General features: G+C 39.4%; 1 protein-coding gene across 1 annotated transcript in view; it reads left to right on the top strand.

The window, feature by feature from the left end:
* The window catches only part of RALGAPA2 (Ral GTPase activating protein catalytic alpha subunit 2), a 110,188-nt gene that overhangs the window by 13,890 nt on the left and 71,743 nt on the right, over positions 1 to 24,555 (top strand). Inside the window, exons 4-24 of the mRNA XM_030446930.1 lie at positions 3,112 to 3,169; positions 6,110 to 6,153; positions 6,638 to 6,812; positions 7,314 to 7,429; positions 8,539 to 8,677; positions 9,383 to 9,582; positions 11,008 to 11,238; positions 13,238 to 13,411; positions 14,296 to 14,433; positions 14,673 to 14,821; positions 15,182 to 15,293; positions 16,014 to 16,251; positions 16,798 to 16,962; positions 17,939 to 18,079; positions 20,119 to 20,256; positions 20,808 to 20,905; positions 21,859 to 21,949; positions 22,103 to 22,279; positions 23,092 to 23,285; positions 23,766 to 23,864; positions 24,099 to 24,254. Of these exons, the coding sequence (XP_030302790.1) occupies positions 3,112 to 3,169; positions 6,110 to 6,153; positions 6,638 to 6,812; positions 7,314 to 7,429; positions 8,539 to 8,677; positions 9,383 to 9,582; positions 11,008 to 11,238; positions 13,238 to 13,411; positions 14,296 to 14,433; positions 14,673 to 14,821; positions 15,182 to 15,293; positions 16,014 to 16,251; positions 16,798 to 16,962; positions 17,939 to 18,079; positions 20,119 to 20,256; positions 20,808 to 20,905; positions 21,859 to 21,949; positions 22,103 to 22,279; positions 23,092 to 23,285; positions 23,766 to 23,864; positions 24,099 to 24,254 (3,033 nt within the window). The remainder of the gene's footprint in view (positions 1 to 3,111; positions 3,170 to 6,109; positions 6,154 to 6,637; positions 6,813 to 7,313; positions 7,430 to 8,538; positions 8,678 to 9,382; positions 9,583 to 11,007; positions 11,239 to 13,237; positions 13,412 to 14,295; positions 14,434 to 14,672; positions 14,822 to 15,181; positions 15,294 to 16,013; positions 16,252 to 16,797; positions 16,963 to 17,938; positions 18,080 to 20,118; positions 20,257 to 20,807; positions 20,906 to 21,858; positions 21,950 to 22,102; positions 22,280 to 23,091; positions 23,286 to 23,765; positions 23,865 to 24,098; positions 24,255 to 24,555) is intronic.

Here is a 24,555-nt window from a genome sequence, read left to right as displayed (position 1 = left end):
TTGTACTTTGCAACACCACTTGTTTTCCACATTCTCTCTGGGCATAACCTGAAATTCATTGGCACTTGGATGCAAGAGTTTGTTATGAAGTTTTTTTTTCCAAAATGGATCTTAGTTACGCAACTTTGCCACGTTATCAGCTTATGCAGCTCACGCCTTATCAAGGTTGGCTCTCTGGGTTGTGTGGCACCCCAGACTCTGCTGCCTGCCCTCCTGCCTCTGCCCTTCCCCAGGGGATGGGTCCTGTGTGCTGGCTCTTCCAGAGGGGATGTAGGAAAGCCCAGCTTCCAGCCCTGGGCTGTGCTGGGAGTCTGAAACAACCAAAAAGTGTGGTTATTTGTCCTGCTCCTGAATCAACTGGGATATGTAAGCTGTAAAACCTCTGCAAAAAGCTCTTGGGAAGTGTTTCTTTTGGCAACTAAGGAAAATTTATTTGCACAGGATTGGATTATTTTCATAAACCTTAATTTGTAACACATAAGCATGCTGTGCCTGATGTTAAAATATGCATCAGACATTTCATGAAGTAAACATAGAGTTTATAAAGGTTTTTTACAGATGTTACTTATTGTAACACCTGAGATATACTAACAAAGGCATTTTCACCAGATTGGGACAAATTTCTAATGAAACACACTTTTATAGAAGGAGTGTTTTTATTTGTATTCTTATTTTTATGTTTAATAAAACTTGTTTTCAAAAGTTAGTGTTTGGCAACAAATGGGAGAGAATTTACATCCAAAGATAAGCTGGAGGTATCTTGTCCTGTGATAAACTTCCTTGTAAAAAGAAGTTGCTTTTGGTTTAACAAGCTGCTGTACTTCTCCTAATGACCTTAACAATGGAAACAAATACACCTGTTTTTGTCTGGCTTTCTATAATAAACATGAAGATGTTAGAGAGTTCCTCCCCGCAGCACATTCTGATACTTAAATCCAGACCATTTTTTGTCTTAGCAGACCAGTACCCCAGGTTTGTGTCAGGGTTGTGTTAATGGAGCACTTGGTGTGGGGTCAGCATGGGAAATGCCACCACTCCTGCAGGGATGTGAACTTTCATGATTTAGGGTCACAGCTCCTTTCTGCTCTGCTCCAAGTTAGGTAAAGATTAATGTCAGGAATAGTTGTGGAAAAAGGTGGGCTGGTAGTATTTTAATGTTTAGATGATAATGATAATTCTTTGTCTGTGGATCCTGCAATCTGATTGGCAGAAACGTGGTCCTTAACTATCAGGTAAAGCCCAAATGTGAATCGTGGCCTCATTTTTAGCCAGTCAGATCCTCCATCCCAAGCACATTCCTCCTGCCCATGGATGGGGAGCTAGACCTCTGCCCACCAGCCTCCTGCTCCTTTGGTCCCTGCTGCCACAGTGTCCTGGGGACTGAAACAAAATGCACTGAGAACATGGAAGGATGTGCCCCATTTGTATTTTTATTCTAGGTAAACTTCTAGAAATGCCAAATGCTGTTTGGGGAGCATGTGCTGTGGTGAAGATGTGCAGAAGACCAGTCTGTCTGTGTGACCTGAGGTCTAGCTCCCTAAGGCTATGAACTTGTGACTTCCATCTTCTGCCATGCAGAAAGGAATGTTCCATTTTCAAAAAGACTCGATTTTTAGTGTTGTATATAATTTCTGAAGCATTTTATTGTAAAAAAAACTATATAAAATGAGTCTGTCCTACTCCATCTCTCAGGCATACTGTTTTTAACAGCAATAATGATTCATGTGTTGGCCATCTAAGGTTTGCCTAAAATGCCAGTTCTTGCTTTCTTGGCTGTGGTGCTTTATTTCCTCTTGTGAGCTTTTATGTGCAAAAGACCAACAAATGGGTCACTGTTGCTTAAGTGACTTGTCATTCATTTTGCATCCTGCATGTAGTATTTCTGAAAACTTGATGGTGCTTTGTTGTGCAGAAGTTTGTTCCAGTGGTTTTGTTTGATAATTCCAAGGGACTCTTAACTATTAGTAATCCATAGTGTTGTTTAATTTTAGTTCCAAAAGCAGGTGTTTAAAATGGTTTCCCATTGAAATGTACCTCCGTAATTTTATATTTCAATAGCTGAAATCTTGTAAGATCCAGATGTTTTTCTGTGACATCTACATGTTCTCTCAGTTTTTTTGAGAGGCTGAGCAGCACGAAGTTACTGTCCTGTACCATTCATACACCTACTTGCTGAGCCCTAGTCTACACTGATAATACTTGTTAAAAGGACAAAAAAAGATGTCTTGGAGGCTGTTAGCTTGAAGTCCTTTTAAAAACCATATTTACCCAAGTAACACCCCTGAATAGTTTTTATTTATACAGATCATTAAATAGCATTACCATCCACTAGACTGAGAAAGCAAAACATGTAGTTAGCCCCAAATGTTCTTTACAGCTGGGATCACAAGGGTCCCTTCAGGAAAGCACTTAAGCGTAGGCTTAAATTGTGTTGCTTCCTTGGTGCCCTGAAGTGAAGAAAACCAAGGAGGGGGAATGGGTTTGACCACAGCCTCTTCCTTTGTTTGCTCTGCCTCTGGTAGCATCAGTCCAAAACCACAGAGGCAGGCCAGGACATATTACTCCACATAAGTGCTTTATGAACTGTCTGTGCTGTGAATGAAATTATTCTGGCTTTGTGTGATTTGGGTCAGTTTCACTGCCCAGCTGAAAGCAGAGGTAAATCACCTGGCAGTGAAACCAACTGCACTGCTGCTCCTCTGCTGCAGCAGGGAGACCAGACCCCATCACACCTAAGCTGCAGGAGCTCAGAATCTGGCCTCTGGTCATCACATGGCACTTCAGGAAAACGTAACCCAAAGGGAGCTTCTTAGAGATCTGTAACTTCCTCATTAGAAATCAGTTTACACTCAGGAGAGTGAGGGGTTTGTGAGGCAGTGGCAGAGGGGAAGCAGTTCATGGTGTTCACTCAGGACCATTCCAGGTGTTGTTCTCCCTGACAAGAGAGTGAAGTAATGGGCAGGAGTTGTTACCATGATAGGTATTTGCTTTCTATTGTCTTCTCTGTATATATTACCATTTCATTTGTGTTTTGTGTATTACTTTCTCTGTATCCTCTGAACAAGCCAGTTTATTATGGAAAATTTTACTATTTACTTTTGTTTCCTGCAGAAAATATTGCAGCTACTACCTGAGAGGATTTTTTATCGATGGCATTTTCGCAGTATAGGTAAGAAGGACTGGTTTAAAAACATTCTAGTACAAATCAGTGTTTACTGTAGTCACTTCCCTGGTTCTGCTAGTCCTCTTAACCACAGAATCCCTTAGTATTGCCCACACACAAATAGTATGTACAAACAAGAGTTGGAGTTGCAAATTCTGGAAACATCTGGAAAATCTCTTTACCTGCTTCAACAGCTCTGTCTGTTCCTTGTTTCGTGTGTTTCTGGTTGCCTGCTCTGGTTTTATTTTGCACAAATGCTCTTTTAATTTTTATAGTCTTGGATTTACCTGTGTTCTCTCTCTTCTCCTTCATGTGCTGGAAGCTGTCAAGGTGATGTAGGTTATAAAACAGCTTCTAATTCTGTCCCCTTTGTATCCACTGGCTAACAACAAAAATCAAGATGAGGAGGGCAGTGGAATCTGTGTCTCTCCTGCAGATTGACATTTTGCCAGTCTTCTGCAGTGAGCCTGTGTAAGGTGCCCATCCAGATCTGTTGTGCTGAGTGTTGCCTGAGGACTGATACAGTGTTGAACTCGACCCTTGCCTCCTCCTGAAGTTCGGTCTGTAAATCTTGGGCTGTGAATGAGCAAACCATGGGGCTGCTGCAGTGACCAGGAGCTGAATTGCTGCTCTGATACTCCTGTGCAGTTCAGTTCATTAGCATTTCTGAAATGCTCAGTTGTCACACTTTGTGGCAATTAAATGAGGAGATTCTGGTGTAGAGCTGGGATAATGAAGGAAGGAGATTAGGCACCAAACTATAAACTTTTTAGCACCTCTTTTTGTTTAATTTTAATAAGTTGGTAACAGTTTTACTAGCCTTAGCCCTAGCTGTCATTCACTGGTTCTCCCACAGCAGAGGGTTTGCCAAGCACCCTGTTAGGATGTGACATTGCCCACAGCAAACACAAGATACCTGTGGATGGCATTCACCTGGTCAAACCAAGATGGTCCATGGGTTTCCCATGGCTCCTAAGTCATTTACTGCACATACTCTGCTGTCTGGAGCAGGGGAAGGAATAAGAGGAGTCTGGCAGAGAGAAGTCTTGGAGTTAGGAAAGCTCTGCTTCTTTTTTTGCTTTCTGTAGTCCTCTGTCTGTGCTGCATGCTTTGTGGGGTGGGTGTTCTGCAGAGAGGAGCTTCCTAAGCACCCAGCTGAAGATCCTATTGCAACACATGCATGGGAAAGAACAAAATAAATTTGCCAGCTTAGTTAAGGCTTGGAGTGCTTGGCTTAGACTACCTAATGTTCTTCCTCAAATGTAGTTGTTTTAAGCATAATGTTAATAGCTATCTAACAGGCTTGGGCTGGACACTCCTGAACTTTGGAAATCTAAATAAGAGAAGCAGGATTCATTTTTCTGAACAACTATAATGATTTTTAGAAGTTGTCATTTTGTTTGTACAGGACTTAAGGTCCCATACAAATCTTAAAACCAAGATTTTAAATACCTTTGAACATTAATGCTATGGGGGAAAAATGTTTTTTTTAGCTTTAGTTTGAAGATTATTAACTTTTTAATGATTTAAATATTCACTGTGGCCTACGGTGTGTATCTAGTGAACTTCTTGACCTTGCAATCGTGTACAGGAGCTAGAAAGCAAAATTTACTCCTCATTTGACCAGATTAAATAAAGCAGGAGTCAAATAGGCACAGATATATTGCAAGGTGAAATACAATTATTTTGATAGTCAAAGCACCAGATAATCCAATTAAGTAGCATACCCTGATGATTTCTTTGCCATGAAACCTCTTTGATTCATCACTACTTTGAAAATTCCACTTGTGAATGCTGCCAGAGTGATCATAACATTTTGTTTTGCTGATTGTTAAAGTAAATTTTTTGCCACTTTGGCAGCAGGGGAGTTGTTATATTCCTTCTCAGTGGTGCTCTTCTGTTGTTGTTTGGTTTCCAGCACTATTTCATCAGCTGCCATGTTTTTCATCAGAACAATGAATTTGCTGTTGCAGAAGAAATAATGAGGGGAAGTTAAAGGTCAAGGGAAGGGCTGTTGTCACATTTCCAGTTAGCACTGACAAAAATAAAAGGAGACATCTGCTTGACCACTTTACTACCATTTCATCCAAATTAGTCCAGCACAAATTGGTTTTAGGCAGTTGTTTTATAGCTAGTATATTTTTTAGATTTATGCTTCCTTCAGTAGTCATATTTGGTTAATTTTTTAGAGTGTAAAACAGGTCAGCTACAAAATCTGTCAGTGTAGTTATTTACAATTGTATCTTGTGATTTGCTTTTTGCTTTATATGTTGATAATTTCCATGAAATGGTGAGATCTGGGGGAAGGATCCCAGTTAAGGAACATACATAATTCACAAATCCAGCAGAAATAACAGTTAAGTGCTTCATCATGTTGTTTTTATCAGAACTGGATTAAAACTGTTTTTACCTGAATCATTTGATATATAATCTGTCTCTGATTTTTAGGTCATCTGAGGTTAAGGGAAGTTAGTCTGGTGCTTCTAAAACCAGAATCAGTTGTGCAGCTTTAACAGTTGCATTTTTTAGGCATGAATGTAGAATAGGTTGCTGGCATCTTTTTCTTGTCACTATTGTCAATATTGGTGTATTTGAATGCTTTAATCCTGCAAGTTGAACTTCTTGATTTCTTCAAATGTAGTAAGTCAAAATTCCCCCAGATGTCATATTCTTAATGACAATAATTTGACAATTTTTCATCTTACCAAAACCAAAATACCTTTCTGTAAAGACACATTATATATAAACTGAAAACACTGATGATTATTACAATTAGATTAACTTTGGGTTTTTTCACGGTGTAGTTTTCTTATTAAACACAGCATGGTAGCCACACAGTAAATGGCATTTAGCTAGCTTGTTCTGTAGTACTTTTACAAAAGGCTTTCTGGTGGAAAGTGACCATCCTCATGTCTCACATGTGCCTATTTAATTTTTCTAATCCAGGGTCAATTCTGAAGAAACTTTTACACACTGGAAATTCCCTCAAGGTATTTCCCTTTGATGCATTCATACTTCTTTTCAGTTTAGTTCTTATGAAGTGCATTTTTCAGATTGTTAGGCTTTGTGATTGTACTTATCTTTTAATCATAAATTTTATTATTGTACTCCTGGATGAGCTTTTATCTTCTTCAGTCATTTCACTGTTTCTAATGACCTTTGTAAAGTTAACTTTGTAAAGTTGGAGAAGGAATCAGTATATTTTGCTTCATAATTTGCTTTACCCTGTTTGGCCTGTGGTGTAAGCTGCAGTGTCATGCTTCCTCCTTGGGGTACCACCGCCTTGGGTACAGGTTGCTCCCACCCTTCTGCTCACCACTGAATCAATAACGTGGTTACTTTGGTCTGACAGAAGGACTCTAGCACAGAGCTGGGATGAAAGTACTTGTCTTGCATTTTCTTAGCTATTTAACTGTGTTACTGCACTTACAGATTTGTTTCAGTATCTTTCTCTATAAAATCATCCTCTTGTAGATAAGATGTGAAGGAATCCGACTGTTTCTTCTCTGGCTTCAAGCGCTTCAGACTAACTGTGCGGAAGAGCAGATATTAATATTTGCATGCCTTGTGCCTGGCTTCCCACCCATTGTGTCCTCCCGAGGCCCCTGTACACTAGATAACCTCATTAGCCCTCCTAATTCTCCAGAAGGTGAGTAAATGATCAGACTTTCCGTGGTGGGTGTGTTGCCTCCCCCTTCTCCTGAGGTTGCTGTGGAGCTGTAGGGGTCATTGTGGCAGATGGCACTGGATGGTGTTTTATGTCCTTGCAACTCGGGGTCTGCCCAGCTCTGGCATTTGTTGTGGCTGTATAACCCTCTGATCCTGGCCTTCTGAGTCGGGTTTGGTTTTGTTGGTGTAATACAAACATGTTACAGCAAAATCAGTGTGTGTGTGGTTTTCCAGCTTGCTGGTTGATGTGCAGCCATCCCCTCTGTGAGCCCCTCCAGACCGCAGCACTGCCGGGGCTGTGCCATCCTCTGTTGTGAGGTGGGACCTGGGGACAGAGAGGAGCCCCAGGCAGTTGCTGGGCTTTGGCTTTGTGTAACTTAGTAGTGCATTAATCAGTACTTTCAAATTAATCCTTTTATAGAAAATATCTTTTACTTAACTTCAAGCTTTATATGTTTAAAATTACATCTTTTCATTTTAGCCAAGATTTTTCCAGAAGAAATAACTCCACTTTTGCCAGCTGTTTCTGGAGAGAAAATTGCTGAAGACCAAACCTGCTATTTTCTTCAGCTACTGTTAAAGTATATGGTAATTCAGGTGTGTAGGATGCATGTTTTAAACTATTCATGTTTGGGGGAATGTATCTGTGGTAGAAAATGAGGTCTTTGCTATCTATATGGAACTGGTTTTGCCCTTGCCCAAGAAGGAGCTGTCTTCTGCCCTTTCTTACTCTTGCTTTCAAAAGGAAGATCATCCCAAAGGTATTTCCTTCTGCCATTTTTGATGAAAACAAGAGAATTTTCACACTTAGATAAGAACAAATGAATCTTATCCAAATTTGCAGGATAACTGACTTTATGGGCTTGTGGTCACATTTAGAAAATTGATATGGGGCAAAGATACAATTTTTTCTCAGTTTACATGTACTTAGCTGAGGAGACATACAAAGGAACACTGGAGAAAGATAAAAAAGGAGAGATGGCTTCTGTGATTTGTTCTTTAAAGGCATGCAAGTAACATGTAAATAAAAATTTAATTAGAAATAGAGCAGATTAATCTGCACAGGAAAGGAATTAAGATAATGTATATGTTTAAAAAGTACAAGTTAAGCAACATTTTAAATGAAGTGAAAGCTGTGTAGACAATGTACATGAAAGTACTCAGTATTAAAAAAAAGATAAAAGATAACTAAATACTTTGAGATAATTTTTTTAATATCAAAAGGCAAGACCAAAATGATATTTGGGAAGGGTTTTTGTCATCTTGAATAACTGCTTTATTTTGAATAGTGGCTGTGTGAAATTATCAACTTCCTACACAGCACTCCTTGTTTAACATATCAGAGTCTCACAACACTTCAGTTAAAAAACATTGTCACTGTTCTTTTTTATCCTCACTATGTGTTTGGGATCTGAAAAACTACAAACTGACTACACTCTAAATCCAACTGCATTGTGATTCATCAGAATTCACTTCTTTGTGTTGCTTGGTAGAGGGGAGCACAGCTGGGCAGTAACCTTGCTAAAATATGGCATTTTCTGTACCTTCATGGTAATATGTTATTACTGCAGCTTGTAAGTTCTGTGGGACAGTGCTGATTTATTTCTCTCTTTTAAAAAATGTTTATCTTTTATGTTCAGTGTGAAATAATTGTAAGGCACTCATGTTAAGCTTTTTATTTGTTTCTCTTTAACTCCATAACAAAGGCTGCAAGCTTGGAGTGGAAGAACAAGGAGAACCAAGACACTGGTTTTAAGTTTCTCTTTACTTTGTTTAGAAAATATTATCTTCCTCATTTATTTCCATCTTTTACAAAGCTAACCAACCTCTACAAACCTGTTCTTGGTAAGTAGGGAACTTTGTTTTTTAAGTGGAAAAGTAGTAATGGTGACTGTTCTTAGTAGCACTTCAGGTACCTGCTGGTGTGTCACTGCAGTTCTGGTGAAGGAGGATTTTTCCAGGTTTTCCATGTTTTTCAGCTGTGTTCAAGTGATTTTTCCCTAAATCTAAGCATCTGAATGAATTATGACCCAGCCTGTCTCCCTTTGTCTGTCTTCCATTTCCTCCCTTGGGTTTTCTTTATTTTATTTCAGCCTGTGCAGTGTTCTTTGCACCCCAGTTAAATTTGATTTCCAATGTACTAAGTATCCTTTTTCTTCTTGATCTTTGCACTGTTGAGTGTTCCAGACACATTTCTTCTTTCTCACTCTATTAACAAACTCTGTGAAACTTGTAAAATTAACTTATGTTGTAGTAGAAGTAGTACTTTGTTTCAAATTTTGCCCTTCTCGTTTGCTTTCCTTTGCTTGCTGTGATACAAATTACAACCTCTAGGAAAGATCTGTGCTTTTATGTTCTTGCTTTTCTTTAGGAGTAATAAAGTTACCATAGAATACAAGCATTAATATAACAAAATCAGTCAGTCATTGCATCTGTTATTTTATATGGAGAAATACTGATGGTGATGTGGTCAATACATTTAACCAGAGTCTGGCAGTAGTTACAATTTCTTTAAGATTGGATTTTCTTTGTCTCTTTTTATCTCACCAGATATTCCTGATACGAGACCAAGACCAGTATACATTACTGCAACACGAAACAATGAAAATGTTTATTGCACAAAAATCCCATATATGGCAGCTCGAGTTGTTTTTATTAAGTGGCTTGTTACCTTCTTTCTTGAAAAGAAATATTTAACTGCTGTTCAGAATAACAAAAATGGAGGAGAAATGCTCCCTAAAATAATTCAGGTGTGCTTTAAAGTTTACCTCTCATTTCTGATGTACCTGCTAACCTTGCAAATGATCTCTCTGCTCTGGAGGCAACTGAAGCAAAAAAGAAAAGCTACCCTTAAGTGAATCAATGCTGTTGATTATTTTATTTTAACTTTTTTTTCTTTGATGAAGCAAGGCATTGCCAAGGGAGACCCTTTAGTAATTGACTAGAATTTCTTTAGCATTACTGTTTGCTTACCAACTTCATCAGTACTATGTTTAGACTTCTGGAATTTAATCTGTAAACTGTCAAACTTATTTGTGCTGGGGACCATTTCCCAGGAACATCAAAGGCTGCTTTGTTTTGCTCTTGATTATAGCAGCTGCTTACAAGGAGATATTAGAAAAATACTTCACTTCCCAGTTGCTGGTTGGGGCTTCACAATGAGTTGTGTAGAAGTAAGTGCTTTTTCTCTTCAGACAGTTTCCAGATTCCTGTTAAAAATTTAGGATCAGTGTCACCTTCTGTTCTTTTGAATCATGACTCAGGGTCAGATTTGGACTCAGTGGGAAGCATACATTCACTCTTATGGTAGAACTGTATATTTTCATGTCAGTTGCTTTGGAGTTCTTGACTATAGAAGTTTGAAGCCCTAAAGCACCCAAATGCAGCTTGCCTATTGAAAGTGCTTTTTTTGGTGAGCTTTTCTTTCTCATTAGGAATTTTACCTGTTGTGTGAGCTGTTGTACCATTACCACAGACATAGCCATTTTTTCTGTTTTCACTGAATTTCACAGACAGCTGGCACCAAATAAATGTTTAGGTTGCAGGGTATTGCTGCCCTCAAAATGGGAAGTAGGTAAAAGGTAACACATTTAGCTGCTCACCCATTTTGGCACGTGGTGGCTTCTTGGTGGCTTTGAAGTTCACTGCCTGTGGCCTGTGCCTTGCTAGAGGGGCTGAATCTCACCACAAAAAGTTCAGTGTGAAAAGCAGCAGAGATGGGATTGCTGCTCTGTTCCTGCTCACATGGGTGAGCAAAGGCAGCCTCACTGGTGCTGAGTTTGGGCCATGCTTTGAGTTTGTGTCAGCTGGGTTCTTTTCTGGTACAAGTGGTGCACATTCCATGTGTGATCCATCTTTTCCCAAAAAATGAAGAGACTTGGGGATTCCTCTCCACTGTGTCTGTTCCTTCACTCCAACCACTGCACCTCTCCCTCTTTTTTGTCTTATGGAGTCAGGCAGCTCTTCTGGGCTGGGTGGCTGTATGCAGTGCACTTCATGCAGAGCATAAGTCTAAATTCCTTCTTGAACCAAGCAGTAGTCTGAAAATTAAGTGCTGGGGTCCCAGTGTGTTGTTGGAAATGAGCACTAATGTCTTGAGTTCTGCGTAAGTATTCCAGGGTTTTGGTGTACACTGTTCCTGTTATTTAATTAATTGTGCATCTTCTTCTGTGCAGACTGTTGGTGGTGTAAACCAAGATAAAAATGCAGAGCTGGAAACCAGTATGTCTTACAGCAGTGAGCAGGAGAGAAGCCATTCCAACAGCAGCACCTTGTCTGACAGGAGGCTCAGCAACTCCAGCCTCTGCAGCATCGAGGAGCAGCACAGGAGTGTCTATGAGATGGTGCAGAGGATCCTCTTATCCACCCGGGGATATGTTAACTTTGTTAATGAGGTGTTTCGACAAGTAAGTGAGTGTGTTTAGTTGCTATTCTGTTTCTTTTTAAAGAAATGGCATGGTTTTGAGAAAGAAGAATACTGCCAAGGCTGTTGGTCAGGGAACTGGTCAAAGCTGATGCTAATCACAGCACCACCCTTTTGGATAGGAGTCCTTCCTAGGTCTAGTTTATCAGTAAAATTGACATTTTTGTAGGAACTGAAACTTGTTGCTGATGCTGGACAGCAACATGCCATATTTGAATGGGCCACTTTATTTCTTCTTGATATTGTGATGCAATTTATAGGTGGGTAAAGAGCTCACAAGTTTATTATTTATATTATAAGATTCTTGTTCATGTCATTAATGTCAGTATTTAATATCTGTTTGAGTATTGTTTGGTCCCACTAGTATTTTTCATTAATTTGGCATCTTTTCAGTTATCTGTGATAAAATAAAATACACATGGGCCTACTGGAGCATCCCCACCTTTTTTGTGTCTGTGTGTCTGGTACCAAGGTAGGAATGGGCTGGAGCATCAGTTGCTGCTCTCCCGCAGCTGAGGGATCACTCGTGATTTTCTGTGGAGAGTTTTCTGTGCAGGGTGTGGAGCTCCTGGTGCCGGTGCTCTTGGTACCAGTGGGAGGGGTGGCACTGGGCAGTTGGAATGGCTGTGGCCTGCTGCCCTCTCCTGGCGCTTGTGCGGAGTGTGGAAGGTTAGAGCAGCTCCGGGGAACAACACAAAAGCTGACAGGATGAAATACTTCAGCTCCCTGTGATCAGTGCTCGGTAGCTGAAACAGATAATTGCATTTGGATCCGTTTGGTGTTTCTCTCTCCCTTCCAGGAATCTCATTAGTCACTGTGAATTCCTCTGCACCTTTTTTCCCCCCTACTGTACTTCCTGGCCTTCCTGAAAGCATTGCCTTCATCTCTAATATCTGAGCAGCTGGCTTCTAGCTTTTTCAGTTTCTGCATCCTTAATAAGTTGGCAGTGACTGTGAAGACATTCTCAGAAGTTTCACACACTTGTTGTGTGGCATGTTGTGACTTCCTTTTGCTATCCCTTCAGTTCCTGTTGAAATCAGCTGTTGGATGTTGCACTTCATGCCAGCTGGATTCAAACAAATGTGCTATTGGATGCCAGATTTTTCCCAGACCTGTGCAAAATACCTTTGTAATGTTTTTGGCATCTAAACAGGGTTTAAGAAGTGCTGTAGTTTTTGTCCCTGTTGGTCATGGAGAGGAGGTATTCTCTTTTTAGTTGAAAGCACAAATTTTTAGTATGAAAAACATATATTTTCATCTGTTTCAGTGGTTTTATAATATATTGCTTATTGAGATCAAGTGTTGGGGTTTTTTCAAAATATGCTTTTTGTACCAGATGACATTTTCAGATACTGATTTCTGTGCCTGTTCACTGCAGTACAGAGATCTACCACTATTTTTTTTTTTTTCATTCTCTCAAGACCTCCAGAAATGTGGGGCAGCAGCCAGTTTGGAAACTTTCAGAGAGTATGTATTTCCAGCATGATTCCCAAACATGATCACTGAGAAGCATGTTGCAAATAAATTCATAGTGTAGTGAGAAAGGATTGAGTGCCAGGCACTGCTGTGCTGCTCAGGAGTCCCTGCCCTGTGTCTCCCTTCATGTGCTGAAATTTCACATCCTGTCCTGCTGAGGAGTCTCAGGTCATCTTCTCCAGTGGGGTTCAGCCTGCCAGGCCTCCAGGCTGCTCATGGCTTGGGAGGTGAAGCCCCCTGGAGTCAGTGAGCTTGCAAGGAGCAGAAACCACCTCTCTGGTTTTGTCCAGACAAGTGCAAGGTGGAAGCAATAGTTGGGGATTTGTGAGTGATGCAGATGGACACAGAGGCTGCTGATTGATCCTGACTCCTGGTACAGACATAACAGTAAAAATTTGGTAGCCTTTCTTTTTTGAGCTGTGTTCATGAGTGTTGGTGGGTGGGTGTGTTTATGTATGCATATACATATCCTCTGTATAGTAAAATCAGCTCACCTTTCAATTTAGGCTTTTTTATTGCCTCCCTCTGATATCTCTGCAACACGGAAAGTGGTGAAGGTGTATCGGAAGTGGATATTGCAGGAGAAACCTGTGTTCATGGAGGAGCCAGACAAGAAGGATGACAGCCAGGATGCTGCTGCCAGCTTAGAGGAGTCGTCAGTGCAAGTGGATGGTAAACATGTATGGTATCATTGTTACTTACTTTATTCTGTTGGCCTCCTGTGTAGTATTTAAGTTTTGAACTTGCTTTGTAAATGAGTAGCAGTTCCCAAAATTGTAGAAAATCAAAACTAAAATATGGTTTTATTTAAGGCCTAAAAATGTAAATGGATGCTGAGTACTCAGTAGCCCTTGCTGAGTGTAGGGAAAGATTGCAGCTTTTTTAAAAAATGCAATTTGTTGATTATTCCATGTCTTTGCAAATATGATAGCAAGAACTTAATGAAAGAAACACTAATGAGCTTTTCAGTGTTCAAATTAACACTGAACTATGGGCTGTTGCATATAGGACTACCTCCTCTTGGTGGTAGTTACTTAGGAATTTGGAACTGCATACTGAGTTGTATGTACTGGATGAGATACCTGGATTCAGATAACTTAATCTAGAAAATTGAAGCATGGGTACAAGTTTTGGTATCTAATACTGAACTATCAGTAAAAGTTGCCTTTGCTGTTGACACTGTGAAGTTATTTAAAGGGAAACTTTACTGAGAAAGAGGTTTGAGTTCTAAAACATAGTGAGAATTGCAAGGTTTTGACAGTGTTTTATAGGGGACTTACAGTTTTGCCAGGTTTAAATTCAAACAGTACTGCAAGTGATGACTACAGAATGTGACATAAAATGTTTCCAACAGCACAGCTCTTAAACCTTTATGAACCTTTGAATTCCATATACAGCCTGTTTGTTTAGAGATGAAGAAATGATAAACATGAATTCCTTGCTGAAATGGAATGTAGGATGTGACAGTTCTCCCTTTTTTCAGTTTTGACATTTTAAAGGGATTTGAATGACTCTGGACATGTTGTGTTCTGCCTTGTCACTAACTGAGCTGTGTTTTTGGCAGCTCTCCTCTGAGCACTCTGGACACAAGCGCTCCTCCAGCTGGGGCAGGACGTACTCCTTCACCAGTGCTGTTAGCAGAGGGTGTGTGGTAGAGGATGAGGACAAAAATGTTAAAGCTGGTGCTCAAGCAGCATTGCAGGTGCGTGGTGGATAAAGGGATGGAGGCTGCAGCTTACCTGATGATTTTGTTTGCACTGCAAATTATAATATACTTACTTTGTGCCAGAATGAAGTAGAAAAATAAAGTTACAGGTAAATCAGGAAGCTTGCTCTAAGGAAAGTGAAAGGTTTGACAGGAGAAGGACAATTGCTCTGCTCTAAGTCTTGACTTTTTTTATCCTGACACAAAATAAGCTGCCTGTAAATGCTGTCTTGAAGGTGTTTGTGACAAACTCTGCAAATGTTTTCTTACTGGAACCGTGCCTTGAAGTCCCTCTGCTTCTGAAGGAACAAGTTGATGCTTGCAAAGCAGTTCTGGGCATCTTCAGGCGCATGATAATGGAACTATCGATGAACAAAAAGACATGGTAAGCCTAATATATTGTGTCATTTGAGAGAAAATTATCAACAGTTAAACTTCACGGGAGACCCAGTGGACAGGGAAAAGACACTTGTGACAGGTCTCTGATTTGTGAGACTGCAGGTTCTGCTAGTCTGCTTCATTGTACTATTTGAGTTCCAGATTCTGGCTGGTATTGCCATTCCTGACTTGACTTTCTCAGATCAACTGGTGTTCTTTTGAAATGTTCTGTGAAGTTGGGAGTGTGTTTGTGATCTTAATATGTAAGGCTTACTGGGGAATTAAGAGGGGGTTTTGGTACACGAAAACTAACATGTACAATTAATGGAACATGCAAACAAAAAGTACAATTTTTCTTTGGGACCAGGGAACAGATGCTACAAATACTCCTTAGAATAACAGAAGCTGTGATGCAGAAGCCAAAAGAAAGCCAAGTGAAGGACACGTTTGCTCAGAGCATGTCAGGATTACTTTTCCGAGTAAGTGTTGGGGTTTGTGTTTTATGTTGGTTTTTCATGGTGAATACTCATAGTTTTACACAACTGCTATTACACAGTCCTGTACAAACTACTTGTAAAAAGTGAAAAACGTATCCTTTGCAATAACACGAGTGATTATTCTGTAACCTGTTCCTAACAGAGGGAGAGAGATTGCAGGTGCAGCAGGCATTTGGTTTGGTCTGTCCTCAGGGCTCTGTTACAACCCGTGGCAGAATGGGAAGGCACACAGTCTATTTGTGAGACATCTTCAATGAGAAGCTCTGAAGTGTGAGCTTAATGTAACTTTTCCTTCAAGCTCAGCTAGCAAGTCAAAACTGAGTCACAGTGAATGAGAGGGTGACATTTCTACACAGTGTTGTACCTTGCCTGCTCAGATACAGTGTCTGGGTGGGAGTGTTGCAGCTTAACCCCTGCAACCATTCTGCAGCTGTAGGAGACAGTTCTTCATTCTAGTATTACTCCACCTTACTAGAGAACATATCCACCACCTGAAACACATTTTGGAAATTCTAGATTTCTGTACTCGTAACTTTAATGATTATTGACCCACTAGTTTATGGGAATGGGTTTTTAATGAAAAATACCAATAAAGAATCCTGTGCATCGTGAATGATGAGTGCTAACGTGCAGGATGGTGTGGGTGTGCTGCATTGCTCTTCACAGAAATCCATGAACTGTCACTTGTTTCTTGCCTCTCAGACCCTGATTGTGGCTTGGATCAGAGCAAACCTGAGTGTTTACATTTCCCGGGAGCTGTGGGATGAGCTGCTCAGTGTTCTGTCCTCCCTGACCGACTGGGAGGAGCTGATAAACGAGTGGGCCAATATCATGGACTCTCTCACAGCAGTGCTGGCAAGAACTGTGTATGGGGTGGAAATGACAAACCTACCCTTGGATAAGCTCAGTGAACAAAAGGAAAAAAAGCAGAGAGGAAAAGGTTAGTCTCTGGGCTGTAGTGCTTTCTCTATCAAACAAGCCAAATATTTAAGTGTAAATTTAAAAATTAATTAAATTTAATCTAATGTGAAATACTGTTTAATCTACTGTAAGAACATGTTTAATCAAGTGTGAAGTGTTTTGAATTTATGTATTCTCCTCCTGCATTGAAGAAAGGTAATTGGGGTCAACAGAAGATGGCTATTTAGCAGTTTTTACTACCTGTTCAGTCTTTTCTCTGTAGCAGAACTGAAATGTGGTTTCCTATGCTGTCACCTGACATAGACGTTGATTAAAAAATTATTTTCCTTGTATTTTTATTAAATTTTATTAATTAGTTTTAAAGCTACATTTATGTGTCTCCTTGCAATTGATGCACATAGTTGAAATAGTGGTTGTTTTTTAATAAAAATAAACATTCACCTATGATGTTTAAGAGATTAATATTTTTCATGTCTGAGTGCTTCTAAGTCCACTTGTACTCTTAAGAAAAATATGTGCCAAATCATAGAATGGGAGAGAATTTTTTCTTTTCTTTCTTTCTAAGGTGTCATTTTAGAGCCTCAGAAGACAGCTGTAGTGGGAAGATCTTTTTCACTAAGCTGGAAGAGTCACCCTGAAGTTGTGGAGCCAATGAGATTCAGAAGTGCAACAACCTCTGGAGCCCCAGGAGTTGAGAAGGCAAGAAATATTGTTCGTCAAAGAGCAACAGGTTAGGCCATAGCTAAATCCTTATGTTCCCAAATACTCAGGAACATGAAGCATGTATAGTGTCTCCTTTTCCTTTCATTCTCTGATATTTATTTCTGGAAAGAAGAAAAGAGATGTGAGACCAGGGGTGAGGAATGATGGGGGATGTCTGAGACCCCTGGCACTGAGCAGAGAGCTGTTTTTTCAAGCATTTCAGCAGCCTGCATTTGATATCTTTTATTTCATGATAGCATGTTTTTATGTTCTACTTCAGTGTGCTGTGGATTAAAACTCTGCATAGAAAATCTCCTGGTTTTGTATAGGAGATATAATATCCTATACAATATCCTATAGTATCCTGATAATCCCTATAATATCCTATACAAAATATCTCCTATAAAAAAACAGGAGAGATTTTGCTGCACAGCTTCCTTCCTCATTCATAGCAGATGAGCTGTGTTTCTTACCAGAAGAATTTGAAGGTGGATTTAGTATGTTTTTGTGGCTACAGGCTTCATAACTAAGCCACTGTCTTCAGCTCAGATCACAAAACATTTTGGCAATGGAGTCAATTGATTCTTTGTGTCTTATTTTTAAGTTCAGTGAGTTCCTGTTTGTCCTCCTGCAGAGTTTTTTCTTTCTTCTGCTACAGCATTTCTCCCCCAGACTTCTCACCAGAGTGTTAGAGAGAACCTAAAGTATTGATCAGCAAGGAGATGGTTGTGTGTGTGCTCACATTAAAGGAACTTCCTACCTTTAGTAGGAAAAGCTTAGCTGGTAGGCATCAAGTTGGTTGCCAGTGAGAGAATGAACTTCATGCAGTTTCATTTTGTGTCTCATAGTCATAGAAAAAGGAAATTATTCTGGCTTTCGTGGGATGTAAACCAGCTCTCATTTTTGTTTCAAAAGCTTTGTGTTTCATTGTATCATGACATTCAAAACCCCAACTATTTCATTAATTTTTCTGACCTAATTCTTGCTTTATTTTTTCCTGGAAGCTAAGCGAAGCCAGTCTATCAGCAACTGTGCTCATCTTTATGAGGCTTTGCCAGCCACTAAAAGTGTACCTCTTCTGCTTCACACTGTGAGCTCTCTCTTACCTGGTATCTCTTACACTTCTTGCTCTCACAGACTGTCAGGTACTGTACTTTAAAGTCATCTTTTATATAAATGTTCTTTGTATTTTTTAAACTGATGTCTCTCTACTTACTCCCTTTCTGTCCCATGGATGATTCCCTTAGTAGTGTGGGATGAGATGTTTTACACCCAAAACATGGTGTTAACTAATATTGGGGGACATTAAAAGCCAACCAGGTCCTTTCCTTTTTCAGAGTGACAAAAAGTGGCTATTTCAGATGCTTCTCTGTTACCTGTTGTTCCTGCACCCAGTTCATTGCCAAATTAACCTTTTCAGGGAGATGGGGAGACCTCTGTCTTTTTAAGGCACTGCTGCAGAAACTGGTTGAATGCTTGAGTGTATCAGCTGGTGCAAGCAGAATCTGCAAAGAAATGCAGTTGGTTGGGCTGTGTGATTTTAAAGGAAAACCTCATTCAATCTGTGTTACATTCAGTAACAAGTGCTTACAAATTTGGTTTTTTTCTTCTAAAGAATTCTTCATGTAACTGTTGATTCCAAGAGCAAGTCTGAAAGCTTTGTCTGTGCCTCTTCATTGTCAGATAGTTTTGATTTCTCTTAAAATGTTTGTAGTACTGCAAGCAGTGCAGTTTTTGTCTAATATTAAAGTTTATTATGAATTAAAATCATATTCCTTAGTAACAAACGTAAAATTGATTTTAATCTCTTAATAAAAAATCCTTTTATTCATGTTTATGCTTTCAAGTACTTAATTTGTTAAAGGTTTCCAAGCAGTTGTTAAAGTTTCCATATAGTGCAAACCAAATATACTAAGGGCTAGGAATGCAAAAAGCTAAAGGCAGCAATCCAGATATGGGAATTTTAGAGGTTATTTGGACTAAAATGGGCGTATTTTTGCTCAAAAGTGTAGTAAACTTTTTTCTTGTTTTTGATACAGTCTTGTCCTGAGGAACTTGCAGTTGTGATAAATGGAGCTGGAGCAAACCCTAAGTATACAGCTTCTGAACTGAGTTCTGTGCTGGTACCCAGGCACAGCTGTGAAAAGCAGATGTGGTGGCCCAGGAACACAAAGCTGCTTTGTTGTAGGGCTCCTGGCCACGACATCTGTGTGGAAGTAGCCAGATTTCTGTCCTGTTAGCAGACTTGCCTTTTTTTGTTTGTTTGTTTCCAGCTTGTTAAGTCTGAAGATCAGACTGTCACCTTCTGACTTTGTCTTGGGAGGGATTTCTGACTCCTGAACCCTAGGGGATTCCTGTTCTGTGAAATATCTGTAGTGTTTTTTCATCTCATGCTGCTTACAGTGCTCAGCAGTAACACTGAAATTGTTTTAGCTACTGAATATGGGCTCTGACCTGAAAGACAAACCTTTTTTTTTTTAAAAAAATAGATTTATTATTCTATTTTATTGCTTTCTGTAAGACATTTAAAGTCAACAGTGATACTTGGAGGTCAGAAAATTTATTTTCTCACCTGGATTTTCATGCCCCTCTCCTGCTTTTGTTTCTCAGGTTCAGTGACAGCAGAAGAGCTGCATGGTTCAGTTTGTCCTCACAAACTAAACGTGAATCATCTGTAGCTCAGTTCCTTTTTCACTCCATGTGAATTGTTGCCTTTGTTATTCTCCCCTTCCCCTCTTTCTGGAGGAAATGTCAGTAAGCACAGTTGTCTTTTCTGCACTCTGCATTTATTGTAGTTTCCTGTCTCTCCTCTATTCTCCCCCTTTCCAGAACAAACAGGGTCTAATTTGGGTCTCTAGTACTGAAAACCAGATTTGTTCACCTGGCATCCTGCTGCCCTTCCTTGTGCCCTCCCAGCCCCCAGAGTCAGATCTGTCCTTTTTCTAGACCCTTTAGCACTTACACTGATCATACATCTCTCTCTGAACACTGGAATTTTTTCTAAGGGTATTCTGTAAAACTGAAGTTTTAATTCTGTCACTGGGAGTTGCCTTCTATCGTTGTAACTTGGGGGTTTACAAGACTTGGATGGGTTGCTTTTTCCTATTAATCTCTTGAGCAAGGAGTTCACATGTGTATTTCATTCTGAGGTCATACAAGGATTGTTTTTTAATTAAATCAACAGAAGTTGAAGAATCTCAACAGCTGGAAAATTCAACAGGATCAGAAGCCACGGGGCTGTTTGCAGACCAAGAGCAGCAACTAACTCGAAGCAGCAGCACCTCAGATATTGCTGATCAGTTGCCATCTGATTTTTTTCAGGGTAATTCTGATAAAATGTAGCAATTCACTTCTGAAAAAAGTGTCCAGACTTGCTCAGACTTGTTTGTAAATGCTACCTTGGGTTCCAGTTCTGCTCTCAAATGTTTTTTGTCGTATTTCCTTAGTAAATAAATTGTTGGTGTCTTGCTAAAATAACTGTTTTCAAGAAGTTACCACAAATGCAGGACGTGACCTTTTACGAAGCATGGCAGCTAAAACTGGAAGTTTTGAGTGTATGCATGTTACATGTAACTCTTGAAAATTCCCTTTTAATCTGGCTTGCATTTAAATTTTGTGCAAGCAGACTACAGTTCTACTCTGTTCCTACATGTGTGTTGTGCTGATGACGGATTTGTCAAGACATCATGTATTCTGTCTTAATGTTGTATACAAGTATAAACATAGTTTTATATATAATGTATATAAGCATATGCATATATGCTTTAAATGTAAGAAGTGTTTATCCAAGCTAATTGAAGTTTTCACATAGTTTCCTGTGTACTTTGGTCCCACAAATATCTATATTTTACCTTCACTTTCTAAAATTTCTAGGTAAAAAGTCTGGGAGCTCTCATAATTTAACTTCTTCAGACTCCAAATCACTTCAGGAAAGTAAGGGATATATGAAGAAGGAACAAGAAGCTGAGCAAGTAAGGAAAAAAAGGCATTATTGATAAGATTCTAACAGTAGAATTATTTTTAATTTTTTAATTACTTTAATAATTAAATCAATTAATTAAAAAGATTATTTTTAATCAGGTGCTTTTTACTATTTAGAATCTCTAGCTACTGAAAGCATGAAAAATCATTCCTCACGTTTCTGGTGTGCATCTGGAATTGAGCTGCAGCTGTTCATGTGCTGTTTGGTACCATCATCCTGTGTCTGCTGCTGAGGCAGTTTGGTGTAACTGGCTATATTCTAGTCTGACACAAGACTTTTGTGCTTTTTAATATGAAATAGAAATAAGTTCATGTTATATGAATAATTCACAGTTATAGAGCTACAGTATTCTGAGATAAATATTTGATGGTTTGAAGTGCTTGGGAAATCTGTCCTTCAGTTTGTATTCCCAGCTATGCACTGCAGATGTTTGTGTAAGTTAACATTAGGCAAGCTTTGTGAATTTTTAATGCCCCTTTTGAATAAACAGTAGAAACAATAGATGAGTGAGGCTGGTCATCTTTGTGGCAGTAAAATGCAGCTTTGGCCTTGGCTTGCCCATACATCTGTACTGAAAGTACCACTAACACTTAGCTCTGGGAAGGAGAGGTGAGGTGCTTTCTGCAGTGCTTTCATTAATTGCTTCTGGGGTAACAAAGTGTCTCAAAAAGGAAGGAAAGCCTAGTCTGATTAGTGGAAAAGCATAAGTAAAAATTCCTGCTTCTTGGTATGAAAACTGAGTTTAAGAAAGGAAGGATAAAAACTGAAACTGAAGGCATTATGGTTTCATTAAAGCTTTTAAAGGTGTTTGAGTTGTCTAAATGTTCATCAAAATATCCTGAGTAGTTATTTCTAATAACTGTGTGTGCATCTCAGATTTGCTAAACTGTGATTTAGTTCTCCAAACTGCAACGAGCTGAGATGAGCTTTTTTTCTCTGCAGGCACTGGTACAAAGAAGCAGTAGTACAGCTGAGTTAGATTTGAAGGCAGACTTGCAGCAGGCTCATGGAAATTACAGAGAGAGAGAGAAAAGTAAGCTCCAGTATTTTTCTTAAGTGTAGCAGTTGAAATCAGTGTCATAATTCTGTCTTGTTACAGATATTCAACCCTTTTCTCATCTTGCTTTGCTGATGTAGTCTTCAAAAAGAGGGTCTGTGACCTTGCTGAATCCCCCTCTTGCTCTAGGTGAAAGTGTCAGCAGTGACACGTCCGTGGGTTATAATAATGAAGTGGAGATTGCACTGATCCCCTGGCAAGCTGCTGAAGATGACCATGAAGTTAATGCCTCAGCAGATGTTTGTGTGGATCCTGATGCCCCTCGCTGGCTTCAGCTTAGTCCCTCAGACACTGCAAATTTAACAGGTACCTGTAGTCCATAAAAATGTTTTTATCATTTCAGATTATCTCAAAAAGGAGTTGATACAGTTCAGTATGTTTCGTTTCACATTTTCACCAAGTTTTATTCATAATGCTCATTCAAAATGAGATTTGAGTGCCCAGAGTTTAAGCAGTTTGGATGATCAGAGTGAAGATGACATAAGTGCACTAAATGGTGACCCACACAGTTCAAAACATTTGGGTTGCTTCCTATGTCAAACTCCTGATCAGCTGAGATGTCACAGCTAACACTTGTGCTCCCTTAGCCTGCCACAGTGTCTTGCTTCTGTGTAAATGATCAAGTCTGAGCATATTCTGCATCACTAGTACTACATGTTTTTTCAGCTTCATTGCCAGGTTATTTTGTATTGTGTTATCATTAAAAAAACAAAAAAAGGACTTTTATAAATAGAAATATTACCTGTACAAGCCACTTATTGATTGACTGGATCTCTGAGAGTACATGAATGTTCCATTTAACTATATTTGCATCCCTGATAAAAAAAAAAGACCATCACAACCTGGAGTAGGGGTAGTCTGTCTGATGTAAAACTGATCCACTGATCCCTAGGTGGCTTATAAATAACAGGAAGGTCCTTTACCCTACATTTTCTGTGAGTTTTTTCTTTGATTCATGTGCTAGTTTGCTCAGTGAAAAAGGGAGAGATGGTATGGTGGGAAAAAATGCTTTTGTGATGGAAGATGGTCAGAAAGAGTTATGCTCCTATTTTATTGACCAAATTAATGCCTACACTGCATTTTTAATTAATAGAAATGGAACTTTTTCAAATTTACAGACAGTAGTGAGTTCCTAGCTGATGACTGCAGTATCATTGCTGGTGGAAGCCTCATCGGTTGGCATCCTGATTCTGCTGCAGTGTTGTGGAGGAGGATCTTGGGGATTCTTGGAGATGTGAACAATATACAGTCACCTAAAATCCATGCAAAAGTTTTCGGGTATCTTTATGAGTTGTGGTTTAAACTTGCAAAGGTATTGTACATGATGCTGACATCTAATGATTATGATTTTTGTTTTGCTGTAAACATCATTATTAAAGTTGATTTAATGTTAGTATCTGCAACAGGAGCATGAAATTTGGAGGATTCTGTCTTAAAGCTGATTTTGTGTGTTTTCCTGTAGATATCCCCAATAGAGATTGTTCATTTTCAGTCATGGGAATGTAGATTAGTTAATTTAAATGGGGTAAGCAAACAGTAGCAAAAAACCCAGAGGTATAGAAGAGAACACTGCACACGTTATTTGGTGTAGAGGCCCATGGAATGTCCTGCAGTGGTAACACTTACTTTAGCCATGGGCAAGCACTACACAACAAGATCTCCTGGTAGTTTTGGCTTAAATAGCAGCTTTGTACAAAGCATAAAATAAGATGAAAAAGCAATAGTATTAAACAAAGTGCATTAATAAAGTAACCTATCAGCTTAATTAACTCTCTCCTTTTAAAAACCCTAGATACGGGACAACCTTGCCATCAGTGTGGACAACCAGTCTACCCCTTCTCCTCCTGTCTTAATTCCTCCTCTCAGAATCTTTGCTTCATGGTTATTCAAGGTGAGTTATTTCTCAATTTTTCCCACATTAGTATTTTCATCTGCACTGGTTCTGAATGTGTGTAAGCTTAGTTGCATTATTTTTGTATTTTACGATTGCTGCTGGCTAAGAAGACAGAATACCCTCCAAAGGCTAGGTGGACTCAAATCTATCTTAAAAAACACTGAAGGTACAGTTTTGCATTAGCTGGCTACTAGAAAAAAAGTAATAACACAATGCTTTTGCTCTTTCCAGGCAACCACCCTGCCCAGTGAGTATAAGGAAGGCAAACTGCAGGCATACAGGCTGATCTGTGCTATGATGACTCGGCGGCAAGATGTTCTGCCAAATTCTGATTTCCTGGTTCATTTTTATTTTGTGATGCACCTTGGCTTGACAAGTGAAGACCAGGTACAAGCTTTACCTGATAAATTACTTTTATTACTGGGTGCTGATGGAAATGTTTGTATTTTCATATCTGAAGCAGAAAGGAAGCAATGCTTTGCACCATTTGTTGCATGAAGTTAGCCTGTGTTGCCTAGGCTGGACCTCTCTTTTGATTACATAGTCTTACTTAATTGCATAGTCTACTTAATTGCATGATCATTTTCTGCTTTCAGGATGCCCTTTTGAGAGCTCTGTGCCACTGCTTGCAAAGACATCCTCAAAAATTAGAATTTATGTTGTCCTCTCTAGACTCCTCTTGTCCAGA

This window comes from Calypte anna, chromosome 3 (assembly GCF_003957555.1).
Source record: "Calypte anna isolate BGI_N300 chromosome 3, bCalAnn1_v1.p, whole genome shotgun sequence".
Taxonomy (NCBI): domain Eukaryota; kingdom Metazoa; phylum Chordata; class Aves; order Apodiformes; family Trochilidae; genus Calypte; species Calypte anna.
Note: the sequence above shows the minus strand (reverse complement) of the source record. Positions and strands in the feature narration are given on the sequence as shown.